The 15,205-nt window shown below is 34.8% G+C and overlaps 1 protein-coding gene across 2 annotated transcripts in view; it reads right to left on the bottom strand.

Annotated features, from left to right (window-relative positions):
* HSD17B7 (hydroxysteroid 17-beta dehydrogenase 7) overlaps positions 1–15,205 on the bottom strand; it is a 69,924-nt gene that overhangs the window by 33,326 nt on the left and 21,393 nt on the right. For both annotated transcript variants that reach the window (XM_053694079.1, XM_053694080.1), the window contains exons 4-5: positions 10,801–10,915; positions 8,905–9,099 (exon numbers count right to left, since the gene is read on the bottom strand). In XM_053694079.1, coding sequence (XP_053550054.1) covers positions 8,905–9,099; positions 10,801–10,915 — 310 coding nt within the window. The remainder of the gene's footprint in view (positions 1–8,904; positions 9,100–10,800; positions 10,916–15,205) is intronic.

Below are 15,205 nucleotides of genomic sequence, written 5' to 3'. Positions count from 1 at the left end.
ACCCAATAAAAGTTATATTTTAATTTAGTGTCTATTCCTATTCCCGCATTCCAACCTTGGATTAGCAACTAAGTGATTGTTATTTGCAACTAACTTGCAATCTGACCTAGGAGTGCTGTCGGAGTGTATGCTTTTCCTTTGTAATTCTAATATTCATACTCATACACCATGCACCCACATCTAGCCGTATTGTAGTGGCATAATTGAAGATACAAATAGGTCTATTACACAAAGGTAGTGCCATTGGTAATTTTTTGTAAATTATACAGATCAGTGAGCTTAATATAGAATGCCATTTAAGTGACACTTTCTCTTCCTAAAGTCCGCAAAGACTCTGATTATACTCGTTTAGGAATATTTTGACAAGTTATCACCAAGGGACCTCACAGATTATTATTGAGCTTTTCACGGAACGCTCATGTTTATTGTTTGATATTGTGCTTGGAGTGCCCCTACATAATTTAATTTTATGTTAGTAGGTTGCATTATTCCCTGTTTACCCTCGCAGCTGAAATGATCAAATATCATAGGTTTATCCCAAGACAAGTTTAGAGGAACCAGGACACCATGGGCTGCGATTATGAGTTATAACTGTTCATTTAAGGTTGTTAAGCTAAAGATCATAGTTAGATCTCATTACATTAGAGTTATATCCTAGAGCCTTTTTGTTCTGTATTTTGTGAATGTTGTTGATATAATTTCAGGGTTGAAAAGTGCTTATATGTAAACTATGAATATATGCTCAAAGATCTATGGTATATCATTTAAGGCCCAATCAGTGAGGATACCCTATCTGTTTTACATCTACAGGTCCCTTGACCTATTTTTTCTCTCTTCACTTAAAGGTGTCAAACTAAAGATCATAGTTAGGTCTCACTAGGTACAAGTTATACCCAGTAACCATTTTGCTATACATTTTGTGCATGCCATTTACATAGCTGCAGAATACACACAAACAGTGTACAGCTCCACAGTATCACAGGTGCAGGTGGTGAGAGGGACTGTCAACCTCAATAATATGTAGAAAAATTAGAAAATCCACAGCACCACTGTAAGTTTTCAATGCTTTATTGGAACATCTTTATCCCATGCAGGTACAAAGTAGGTAAGCAGCAACGTTTCGGGATGTTATCCCTTAATCATGCTAATGAGCCTCATCTGTTGAGGTACATTTATAGGCCTACATATTAACCCCATGTATAATGTTACAAAGTGAATTCTGTCACTTAACACCACCACCTAGTGGTTACAAAAAATTATTACAATGTTAAACACATAAGCAAAGTTAAAAACAATATACAATATACCTATTCATATGTTGTTAAAATACATACAATTTTTACCAATACTTGATTTTTACAATGTAATTCATTATCTAAGGACCATTGCAATTTTTTATAATACATAAGTATTTATTACAGAAATACTTTAAAGTCCAGCTCTCTATTAATGCCTTTAGGAATTAGAGCATCCAATTTATGTATCCAGTATGACTCCTTTTGTTTTAATATGGTTTCCCTATTGCCCCCTCTTCTTAAATTATCCACTCCATCAATTATTTGCCACCTTAACTGACTTATATTGTGGCCTGCACTCAAAAAGTGGCATGATACAGGGGCTTCATGGTCCCCACATCTGATATTGGATCTGTGTTGACTTATCCTATCTCGTACCCTTCTGGTGGTCTCACTGATATAGATTTTGGAACACGGGCATTTAATAAGGTATACGACATAGGATGAGTCACACGTATAGAAATTTTTAATGCTAAATTTTTTCCCTGTCTGGGGGTGTTGAAATTCTGTCCCTTTAATAACTGCACTACAGCTTGCACAGCCCAAACATGGAAAGGTTCCATAACTCTTTTTAGTTATGTATTTCTGTTTCTTCCTAGATCCTAAATCATTTCTAACTAGAATATCTCCCAGGTTTTGGACCCTGCGGTATGCCATAATTGGTGGGTTTTTAAAGGATACAACATCCATATTACAATTTTTCAAAATATGCCAGTGTCTGGATATAATGTTTCTAATTTCTCTATTGATGGGGTTAAACTGTGTTACACATACTACCCTCTCGTCATTCTCTTTCTTAGATACACTAATTCCTTTCTCCTCTGGCTCCTGAACCCTTTAAATCTCACTCTCAATCAATTTCACAGGGTATCCCCTTTGTATGAATTTATCCCCCATTTCTTGTAGTCTATTTTTAACTAGTGATTCTTCATTAACTATCCTTTTCACTCTTTTAAATTGACTACGTGGTAGGGAATTTTTTAATGGTTCATTATGAAAGCTCTCATACCTTAGTAAAGTATTTCTGTCTGTTTCCTTTCGATGTAAATCAATCTTAAAGTTACAAGTTTCCTTATTAATATGTATTACTGTGTCCAAGAATACCACCTTTTCTTCACTGAAGGTCAATGTGAATTTTAAATTATTAACAGCCAAATTTAATTCATCAACGAATGCCAATAGGGTACCAACGTTGCCCCACCACACGCCAAATATATCATCTATGAAGCGCCACCATGACGCTCCATGTTTAAGGAACAACTCATTTTCATATACAAATTTTTCTTCAACACTATTCATGAATATATTGGCGTATGCTGGGGCGACGTTGGACCCCATGGCTGTGCCTCTTATTTGGAGAAACCAATTGTCTTGAAACAGGAAATAGTTGTTATATAATACCATTCTTAAACTCTCAAAGAACAGTATTTGACCCTCATTATATAATGTAGAATTTCTAAGTGCCAAAATGCATGCACCAATGCCACTTTCATGATTAATTACTGTATATAGACTACTTACATCCAGTGTATACAAAATACATTTTGCTTTACCCAATGGTAAACCTTTTAATTTTTCAATGAAGTCATTTGTATCTTTAATGTATGATGTTATTTTCTGTACCTCTGGCTGTAAAATTCTATCCAGATAAGTAGCTATATTAGTAAAGACTGACTCTATTCCTGCCACAATTGGCCGCCCAGGGGGTTGTGATAGATTTTTATGTACTTTTGGGACTGTATAAAAGATTGGCGTTTTAGGCCAATCCACATATAAATATTCACTTAATTTTTTTATCTATAATGCCAATCTTAGATGTCCAGTTTAACACTCTTTTTATTTCTGCCTGTATTTTAATCACTGGGTTACTCTGTAATGGCTTATAAGTATTAGCGTCTCCCAATTGTTGTTTAATTTCTGTGACATAATAGTTGGTATCTAAAACTACGGTGGCTCCCCCCTTGTCGGCTCTCCTTATCAATATATCTTTTTCTTTCAGTGTATCTATGGCTTTTTTCTGTAATGCTGTTAAATTAGGTTTATATCTCTTGTGTTTTTTTGAATTAATGCTGTTGTAATTAGCCTTTAATTTCATCACATCACATTTAACCAATTCAATGTAAGTTTCCACACTATTATTACCCTGAGTTGGTATGTAAGTACTTTTTCTTATATAAACCAGTAGATTTTAAAGTTAGCATATTCCCTCTAGGTGTAACAGTGTTATTAATCATTCGTGGACTCTCATTAAACATGCATTTTAATCTTAGTGTCCGAAAAAATCTGTATAGGTCTTTCTCTAATTCAAAGAAGTTAATGTCTTTTACCGGACAAAATGACAATATATACTTGTAAAAATCAAGTATTGGTAAAAATTGTATGTATTTTAACAACATATGAATAGGTATATTGTATATTGTTAAAATACATACAATTTATTTGGACACTAAGATTAAAATGCATGTTTAATGAGAGTCCACGAATGATTAATAACACTGTTACACCTAGAGGGAATATGCTAACTTTAAAATCTACTGGTTTATATAAGAAAAAGTACTTACATACCAACTCAGGGTAATAATAGTGTGGAAACTTACATTGAATTGGTTAAATGTGATGTGATGAAATTAAAGGCTAATTACAACAGCATTAATTCAAAAAAACACAAGAGATATAAACCTAATTTAACAGCATTACAGAAAAAAGCCATAGATACACTGAAAGAAAAAGATATATTGATAAGGAGAGCCGACAAGGGGGGAGCCACCGTAGTTTTAGATACCAACTATTATGTCACAGAAATTAAACAACAATTGGGAGACGCTAATACTTATAAGCCATTACAGAGTAACCCAGTGATTAAAATACAGGCAGAAATAAAAAGAGTGTTAAACTGGACATCTAAGATTGGCATTATAGATAAAAAAATTAAGTGAATATTTATATGTGGATTGGCCTAAAACGCCAATCTTTTATACAGTCCCAAAAGTACATAAAAATCTATCACAACCCCCTGGGCGGCCAATTGTGGCAGGAATAGAGTCAGTCTTTACTAATATAGCTACTTATCTGGATAGAATTTTACAGCCAGAGGTACAGAAAATAACATCATACATTAAAGATACAAATGACTTCATTGAAAAATTAAAAGGTTTACCATTGGGTAAAGCAAAATGTATTTTTGTATACACTGGATGTAAGTAGTCTATATACAGTAATTAATCATGAAAGTGGCAATGGTGCATGCATTTTGGCACTTAGAAATTCTACATTATATAATGAGGGTCAAATACTGTTCTTTGAGAGTTTGTTAAGAATGGTATTATATAACAACTATTTCCTGTTTCAAGACGATTGGTTTCTCCAAATAAGAGGCACAGCCATGGGGTCCAACGTCGCCCCAGCATACGCCAATATATTCATGAATAGTGTTGAAGAAAAATTTGTATATGAAAATGAGTTGTTCCTTAAACATGGAGCGTCATGGTGGCGCTTCATAGATGATATATTTGGCGTGTGGTGGGGCGACGTTGGTACCCTATTGGCATTCGTTGATGAATTAAATTTGGCTGTTAATAATTTAAAATTCACATTGACCTTCAGTGAAGAAAAGGTGGTATTCTTGGACACAGTAATACATATTAATAAGGAAACTTGTAACTTTAAGATTGATTTACATCGAAAGGAAACAGACAGAAATACTTTACTAATGTATGAGAGCTTTCATAATGAACCATTAAAAAATTCCCTACCACGTAGTCAATTTAAAAGAGTGAAAAGGATAGTTAATGAAGAATCACTAGTTAAAAATAGACTACAAGAAATGGGGGATAAATTCATACAAAGGGGATACCCTGTGAAATTGATTGAGAGTGAGATTAAAAGGGTTCAGGAGCCAGAGGAGAAAGGAATTAGTGTATCTAAGAAAGAGAATGACGAGAGGGTAGTATGTGTAACACAGTTTAACCCCATCAATAGAGAAATTAGAAACATTATATCCAGACACTGGCATATTTTGAAAAATTGTAATATGGATGTTGTATCCTTTAAAAACCCACCAATTATGGCATACCGCAGGGTCCAAAACCTGGGAGATATTCTAGTTAGAAATGATTTAGGATCTAGGAAGAAACAGAAATACATAACTAAAAAGAGTTATGGAACCTTTTCATGTTTGGGCTGTGCAAGCTGTAGTGCAGTTATTAAAGGGACAGAATTTCAACACCCCCAGACAAGGAAAAAATTTAGCATTAACAATTTCTATACGTGTGACTCATCCTATGTCGTATCCCTTATTAAATGCCCGTGTTCCAAAATCTATATCGGTGAGACCACCAGAAGGGTACGAGATAGGATGAGTCAACACAGATCCAATATCAGATGTGGGGACCATGAAGCCCCTGTATCATGCCACTTCTTGAGTGCAGGCCACAATATAAGTCAGTTAAGGTGGCAAATAATTGATGGAGTGGATAATTTAAGAAGAGGGGGCAATAGGGAAACCATATTAAAACAAAAGGAGTCATACTGGATACATAAATTGGATGCTCTAATTCCTAAAGGCATTAATAGAGAGCTGGACTTTAAAGTATTTCTGTAATAAATACTTATGTATTATAAAAAATTGCAATGGTCCTTAGATAATGAATTACATTGTAAAAATCAAGTATTGGTAAAAATTGTATGTATTTTAACAACATATGAATAGGTATATTGTATATTGTTTTTAACTTTGCTTATGTGTTTAACATTGTAATCATTTTTTGTAACCACTAGGTGGTGGTGTTAAGTGACATAATTCACTTTGTAACATTATACATGGGGTTAATATGTAGGCCTATAAATGTACCTCAACAGATGAGGCTCATTAGCATGATTAAGGGATAACATCCCGAAACGTTGCTGCTTACCTACTTTGTACCTGCATGGGATAAAGATGTTCCAATAAAGCATTGAAAACTTACAGTGGTGCTGTGGATTTTCTAATTTTTCTATTTATTTACATAGCTGCAGGTTAGAAAAGTGTCTATGTAATTTATGAATAACAAATTAAGTCATCCATACCTCACTCCCTATTACCTAATCTATGAGAACACTCTATTCGATATATATTTGCATGTCTCTTTCCCTACTCTTGAATGTTTATTAACATCAAATGTGGTATGCTCATACATTTAACAGTGCCCAACGTATATATTTCCTCAAAACTTGTAACAAACGTATACAGTCACCTCCGCATTTATATCCCACACATACATGATAGCCTTTGAGCTTTATTTTTCAGCATACTCATAAAGGCTATCCATTTCTTTCTCTAAATGTTTTTGGAGTAATATTATTGTCTTAGCTATGGCTGATATTGTGCTGCAACATAAAACATAGAAGAAGCATACTTAGTGATCTCCTCCTGGGTTGATAATAGTTGAGTCTCCCTTTTACCTTAAATCAGTGGCCTACATCCCGCCTAATCTTATGCATTCTGCCTAGAACTGTTCCTTACTTGCAAGCCCCTACATCCTATATAGATATGTTAATTCATTTTAAGCACAACTCCACCTTAAATTAAGCATTATAAAGGTTTACCCTAATTATACTGCAGGCAGAACCCTATCTATAATTTCATCAAAACAAAAGAAAAACATGGTTCATCAGTTGAGACCCATGAGCGGTCTCCCTTTTTTTAGCGGTCTCCCTTTTTTTTTCTTCTCAGTTTACTGACTAGAATTTTCAATTTATACTCTGATGAGAGGTCCAACAGTGGCCTCGTGAGTCAACTAGGAGGTATACCGTTTGTCAGGCAAATATTGTGTACATCAAGTGTATAATGTTAGATGAGCATGTATAATGTATATTTTTCTTGTCTTATACTGGTTATATGCTGTGTAAATGTTTATTTCTGTTCCATGTACCGGTAGTTGACTTCCAAATTCTGTATGCCTTGAACTGAACCACAATAAAAATTATTTAAAATAATAAAAAAAAATAAAAAATTGTATGTTCTATATGAATCATGAAAGAAAGATTTTGGGTTCATATCCGTTTAAGTAGCCTCAGCCTTAAGACCACTGCTACTTAGCCTCCCACCACCTCAAAACTGGCAGGATTGACCGGGATGATTGACAGACCCTGCTCTCGCACAATTGGCTGATAAATGTGGGGCCAAAGGATGAATATCTGCTGAATATCTGCTTGTCCAAAGAATACTGGGTTACGCTTGCTTATTGGTTGGTTGAATGTAGTCAGCGCTATCCATGGTGCTGAACCTAGAATAGGCCGGCTCCTAAGCATTCCTGCTTTTTAAATAAAGATAGCAAGAGAACAAAGAAAAATTGACATTAAAAAATTGGGTTTAGTGTCCCTTTAATTTTTTTAGTACATATAGTACATACTTGACCATTTTAGATAGCAATCCCATTTACCTAAGATGCCTGCTTTAATGATACAACAGAATTACAAAATGAATTGGAAAGCCAACATATTCCAGAATTAAATCACAGGAAATGGGGAAAAAAATAAATGCTAAAAGTAAACTGTATTTTTTTTTCTTCATATAATTAAGCATTTTATATTACAATCTCAAAGCGTTTAATGACCCTCTAAGTCTAAAGGGTCAATTTTAACATTCAAGGGAATATTCAAGTGTAAACATATATTATATAGAAATATCTGAATGTCACAATTGTAATACTTTCCACTCCCTATGTGCAGGTTCCAGAAAAAAAGCACCAGAGGACTTGATCATAGAATAGCACCTTAAAAAACGTTTAATAACCAACAGAGGGCTAAATTACAAGTGGAGCTCAATCGATAGCGCAGAGTGCGTTATATTTTGTGCAGCTTCATGCCAAGAATATCCACAATCTGGTATTACAAGTTGATGGTATTACACTCTTTACAAGTGGTTAAGTATTGTGCGAGCAAAATCGCTAGGATTTACCGTCACGTTATAAAAATAAAGTTGAGTTTAAGTGACCAGTTAGTAAAAAAAAAAAAAGTGCTAAACTCACCCTTTCTGTGCCGCTGCAGTTTGCTAAACTCAGTGGCTCCGGCCGCCCGTGGCACAGCCCTCTTCTATCAATGAGACAACGTTTGCACCTCTAAACCAATGGCCGTGCTAGCATACAGAATACTGTTCGCTGACACGCAGGGCTATTGGTTTAGAGGACGAAGGAGAACGCTGTGCCATGGGCGGCCAGAGCCTCTGAGTTTAGTGAGGTGCATCAGCACAGTCAGGGTGAATTTAGCTCCCTTTAGACTATCGCTTGAGCGATAAAAACTAACTTTGGACTTGTAATATGGGCTAAAAAACAGAAGTGCTATTGACTGGGTTCGAGCAATGTTAAAGTACGATAACACTTATATTTTCGCTCTCCACTTATGACCTAGGTCAGAATCTTTAAACCTCCATAGGGACAGGGAAGGACAAGGATGGATATTGTCAAGCACTGTTTTTTAGGGTAATTTTGTTACAAAAATGTGCATTGTTTTACAATACAGGGTATACCTCCTTGAAACGCTATAAATACTATAGTTTGCATCTAGGTCAGCTAATGATGTGTAACACAATCTGTGAACTATTTGCACATGACCTTTGAGAAGGGGTACAGACCTGTTTATTGAAGTGCTTGTTCAAAGCCAAACTAAGCAAGTCAGTGGCATATTTGGAGGAGCTGTACGATTCTTGGCCTTGGCTGTGCTGATAATCTGATAGGTTAAAAGCCGACCTCCTGGCATTGCTTGAAGACGTCCAGATGAGTTGTGACGGGATATCTGTGTGACACAATAGAGGTTCCAGCTCTCGTATCTACAGGAGTAAAAGAAGAGAACATTATATGTCTGGAAGGTTTTTATAATTTCTCCTCTAACTTGTTATAATTGTAATAAATAATTCTTATTTCCAAATTTGTGCCTCCTATTTAAAGCGAAATTAAAGGAATAGAATTAATTTTTTTTTAAATGTGCATGGGTATATTTCAATCTTAAATAGAAGCATTTCCCCCAACATTTATCCATTAGCAAAAATTATTTGAGTAAAAGTTATTCCTGTTTTTATGTTTTTTATTTCCCAAACACCAGTATTCAAACACTACACCTTCTCAGAGAATCAGCAGTGGCTTGTATGACACAAACTAAGTCTTCACAAACACAGTACGCACCACCGCCAACTCTCTGAGCTTAAAGGGATAGTAAACTTACAAAATAATGTGATATAATTCTGCACATAGTGCAGAATTATATAACATTATCTTAGCGGCAGCTTTATAAATCAAAAGCATTGCCAGATTCTTTATTCCAAAGTTGGACTCCGCTCCAGGCTCTACTGAGCGGGTCTTGTTTTTCAAAAGCGCTTCGCGGGCGCTCTGTCTAGGCACAGCGAGTACGATTGTGCCATTAAACTGAATATAGCTTGCTCCCGCTCTGGTAGCGAGCTACATTCAGTTTAATGGCGCGATTATATAACATTATTTTGTAAGTTTACTGTCCCTTTAAGCTGCATCTGAATCATGAAAGTTTAAATTGTGACGTTCCCTTTAATGTCTTTTAAAGTGATATGTTTACAAAATCAGCGTGTTGAAAAAGTAAGTACAGTATTTTGTGTTTCAAGTATATTGCTACCAGTATATAAGTATTTTGTTATATTATTACCAGTATATAATTATATTGCTACCAGTATATTGCTACCAGTATATAAGTATATGTTACAAGTATATACGCATATTGTTACCAGTATATAAGTATATGTTACCAGTATATAAGTATATGTTACCAGTATATACGCATATTGTTACCAGTATATAAGTATATTGTTACCAGTATATCAGTATATTGTTATCAGTATATTGTTATCAGTATATTGTTATCAGTATATAAGCATATTGTTACCAGTATATAAGTATATTGTTATCAGTATATAAGTATATTGTTATCAGTATATCAGTATATTGTTATCAGTATATCAGTATATTGTTACCAGTATATAAGTATATTGTTACCAGTATATAAGTATATTGTTATCAGTCTATAAGTATATTGTTATCAGTATATAAGTATATTGTTATCAGTCTATAAGTATATTGTTATCAGTATATCAGTATATTGTTATCAGTATATTGTTATCAGTATATTGTTATCAGTATATCAGTATATTGTTATCAGTATATAAGTATATTGTTACCAGTATATCAGTATATTGTTACCAGTATATCAGTATATTGTTACCAGTATATAAGTATATTGTTATCAGTATATAAGTATATTGTTATCAGTATATAAGTATATTGTTATCAGTATATAAGTATATTGTTATCAGTATATAAGTATATTGTTACCAGTATATAAGTATATTGTTACCAGTATATCAGTATATTGTTATCAGTATATAAGTATATTGTTACCAGTATATCAGTATATTGTTACCAGTATATCAGTATATTGTTACCAGTATATAAGTATATTGTTATCAGTATATAAGTATATTGTTACCAGTATATAAGTATATTGTTACCAGTATATAATGGCCAAAGACATTGGTCTCGAAAACCTCCTGCAAGCCATCTTCAGTCACCTTGTCCTCTTGGGTCAGGAGTCCCTCTCCTGTGGCAAACATGCTGATGGCTTTCCTGTAATGACATATACTAATTCAGCTAAATTATTTTATAGGCCCAGCCTGTCTGAAGTTGGTCCCAAATATACAAGAAAGGGGATGAAGCTTCCCTAAACCTCTACTGGAGCAATATCTTAAATCTCCGTTTAGCTCCACTGATTGTGGTACACAAACTCTTTACGGTATATCTTCATCCTCTCCACTATAAGTTCTAACTCTGCATGTAAATATAAAAAGTACTTAAAGTGAAAGTAAATTTTAAGAAACGTGAATTATGCTATGCATTCACCTAATCTAAAACTATATAGTCACTATGGGCTAGATTACGCGTTTTGCGGTAATCTGAAAAAGCAGCGTTTAAAGTCTTGCAGGTTTAGGGTCACTGCACACTTTTTTTGGCTTACCGCAAATGGACTTACCTAAACCCTTTTTTCAATGGGACTTGCATACCGCTGGTATTACGAGTCTGTCCTGGGAGGCCAAAAAGTGAGCGGTAGACCCTATCCTGTCAAGATTTCTACCGCATTTGAAAGTCAGTAGTTATGAGTTTTATGTTACAACGCCGTAACATAAAACTCATAACTAAAGTGCTAAAACGTACACTAAACACCCATAAACTACCTATTAACCCCTAAACCGAGGCCCTCCCGCATCACAAACACTTATTTTTTTTTATTAACCCCTAATCTGCCGCCCCGGACATCGCCACCACTATAATAAACATATTAACCCCTAAACCGCCGCACTCCCGCATCGCAAACAATAGTTAAATATTATTAACCCCTAATCTGCCGTCCCTAACATCGCCGCCACCTACCTACATTTATTAACCCCTAATCTGCCACCCCCACTATATTAAATTTATTAACCCCTAAACCTAAGTATAACCCTAACACCCCCTAACATAAATATACTTTAAATAAATATAAATAAAATTCATAACATTAACTAAATTATTCCTATTTAAAACTAAATAGTTACCTATAAAATAGACCCTAAACTAGATACAATATAACTAATAGTTACATTGTAGCTATCTTAGGTTTTATTTTTATTTTACAGGCAAGTTTGTATTTATTTTAACTAGGTAGAATAGTTAGTAAATAGTTATAAACTATTTAATAACTACCTAGTTAAAATAAATACAAATTTACCTGTAAAATAAAACCTAAACTAAGTTACGCTAACACCTTAACACTACATTACAATTAAATAAATTACCTAAATTAAATACAATTAAATAAATAAAATTAAATTAGCTAAATCCCCAGAAAATAAAAAACAAATTACAGATCTTTAAACTAATTACACCTAATCTAATAGCCCTATCAAAATACCCCCCAAATAATAAAACCCCCTAGCCTAAACTAAACTATCAATAACCCTAAAACAACCCCCCCAACAGTAAAACCCACCACCCACACAACCAACCCCCCAAATAAAAATCTACCTAAAAAACCTAAGCTCCCCATTGCCCTGAAAAGGGCATTTGGATGGGCATTGCCCTGAAAAAGGCATTTGGATGGGCATTGCCCTTAAAAGGGCAGTTAGCTCTTTTGCAGGCCCAAACCCTATTCTAAAAAATAAACCCACCCAATATACCCTTAAAAAACCTAACACTAACCCCCTGAAGATCGATGAAGCCAGAAGAGAAGGGGTCCTCCAGACGGGCAGAAGTCTTCATCCAGACGGCATCTTCTATCTTCATCCATCCAGCGCGGAGCGGGTCCATCTTCAAGACATCCGACGCGGAGCATCCTCTTCATCCGACGGCTAACACTGAATGAAGGTTCCTTTAAGTGACGTCATCCAAGATGGCGTCCCTTCAATTCCGATTGGCTGATAGAATTCTATCAGCCAATCGGAATTAAGGTAGAAAAAAATCCTATTGACTGATGCAATCAGCCAATAGGGTTGAAGTTCAATCCTATTGGCTGGTCCAATCAGCCAATAGGATTGAGCTCGCATTCTATTGGCTTATTTCTTTGGGGCAATGCCCCGCAAAAGGCCCTTTTAAGGGCTATTGATAGTTAAGTTTAGGCTAGGGGGTTTTTATTAATTTGGGGGGGCTTTTTTTATTTTGATAGGGCTATTAAATTAGGTGTAATTAGTTTTATTTTCTGTAATTTAGTGGGGTGTTTTTGTACTTTAGATAATTTTATTTATTTAATTGTATTTAATGTAGGGAATTTATTTAATTGTAGTGTAGTGTTAGTGTAACTTAGGTTAGGTTTTATTTTACAGGTCAATTTGTATTTATTTTAGCTAGGAAGTTATTAAATAGTTAATAACTATTTAATAACTATTCTACTTAGTTAAAATAAATTCAAACTTGCCTGTAAAATAAAAATAAACCCTAAGCTAGATATAATGTAACTATTAGTTATATTGTAGCTATCTTAGGTTTATTTTACAGGTAAGTATTTAGTTTTAAATAGGAATAATTTTTAGTTAATGATAGGAATTGTATTTAGATTTATTTAAAGTATATTTAAGTTAGGGGGTATTAGGGTTAGTGGTTAACGAATTTAATATAGTTGCGGCGACGTTGGGGGCGGCAGATTAGGGGTTAATAAATGTAGGTAGGTGGCGGTGATGTTAGGGACGGCAGATTAGGGGGTTAATAATATTTAACTAGTGTTTTCGAGGAGGGAGTGCGGCGGTTTAGGGGTTAATACGTTTATTATAGTGGCGGCGATGTCCAGAGCGGTAGATTAGGGGTTAATAAGTGTAAGATTAGGGGTGTTTAGACTCGGGTTCATGTTAGGAATCAATGGGGCTGCGTTACAGAGCTAAACGCTGCTTTTTTGCAGGTGTTAGACTTTTTCTCAGCCGGCTCTCCCCATTGATGTCTATGGGGAAATCGTGCACGAGCACGTACAACCAGCTCACCGCTGACTTAAGCAGCGCTGGTATTGAAGTGAGAAGTGGAGCACAATTTTGCTCTACACTCACTTTTTGCCTGTTAACGCCAGGTTTGTAAAAACCCGTAATACCAGCGTTGTATGTAATTGAGTGGTGAGCATAAACTGCACGTTAGCCCCGCACCCCTGTTACCGCAAAACTCGTAATCTGGCCGTAAGTTTTTTTTCCTTATAATCATGTATAATTTAAAAATATTTATCTTTTATTTTTCTACCTTTTGTTATGTTTCTCCGCCCCTGCTAGCTTCCTGCTTTTGTAGTCTAATATGTAAGAGCGGTCCCACCCGCTGTATACCTATCGAGCCTTGTTCGCTCTCGTGCAGGCAATTTTTTGCCCATGCGCAGTAATACCCTCTCCGCTTGTAATTTCGTTCAATCGCTTTTTTACTGAATGCTGTTTTGTCAGCCAAAGGAATTCCCTCTTCATTGAAATGCGCATGTTTTTTTTTGTTGTTGTTGTTGTTTTTAGTGTTCTGTTCTGTTTTATCTTGCTTTATTTTGTTTTGTTATGTTCTGTTACATTATCTTAGGTAACCAGGGAAACAGCACAAGTGTACAATAACAAAGAGTAAGATATTGGAAAGTTTGTGGTAGTAACTTTCTTAAAATATGATTTGGTGGATCCTCTGAATTTAAGAGTGAATTAATTATTGACTGTTTCTATTTTTCTGATTGATAACCATTCTTTTCTTCTTTTTGTTAAACAAAGAAATTTACTCATGTGATAAATTTGTAATTGTTGATTTGTACTTTGTGCCTGGAAATAAATAAATGATAAAAAAAAAAAAGAAATGCGCATGCAGCTATCACGAATGCGCATCTACACATACGGAGGAAATTCTGTGATAGCCGCATGCGCACTTCAACCAGGGGGCATAGATAGAACAGTTTGAGACGCCAATTCGATCTAGCGGTATTCGTCACCACACAACAAAAAGTATAGAAACGTTCAGTATAGGTTTACTACAGGCAAAATCAGCTATTTCAAATGTTGAAATAAAGGAGCTATTTTAAACAATTTAATACACTCCAGCAGGTAATGGATAATTGGGAACAAATTAAAGGGGAGAAAAAAAATTAGGGTATACTGTCCCTGTAAGCACTGCATTGCAAAAAAACTGCATACAAAATAAATGTTTTAGAAACATTTGAAGAACCCCGATTTAGAGAATACACCAGACTTGGCAAATAAATTTGAACTACACCCACGGAACACCCCTGTTCAGCCCATTAGCTGAGGCAAGGAAAATTATTTTATAATAAGAAAAATATGCTTTGAATTTTGTATTAGAAATACAAATTTTACAAAAAAAAAATGTCATACGCAGTGTAGATTTATTACGATATCTTCTGTGTGCCCTAAATTGTTTTATTCCTGCGTA

Source organism: Bombina bombina, chromosome 10 (genome assembly GCF_027579735.1).
Source record: "Bombina bombina isolate aBomBom1 chromosome 10, aBomBom1.pri, whole genome shotgun sequence".
Taxonomy (NCBI): Eukaryota; Metazoa; Chordata; class Amphibia; order Anura; family Bombinatoridae; genus Bombina; species Bombina bombina.
This window is presented reverse-complemented; position numbering and strand designations above follow the sequence as displayed.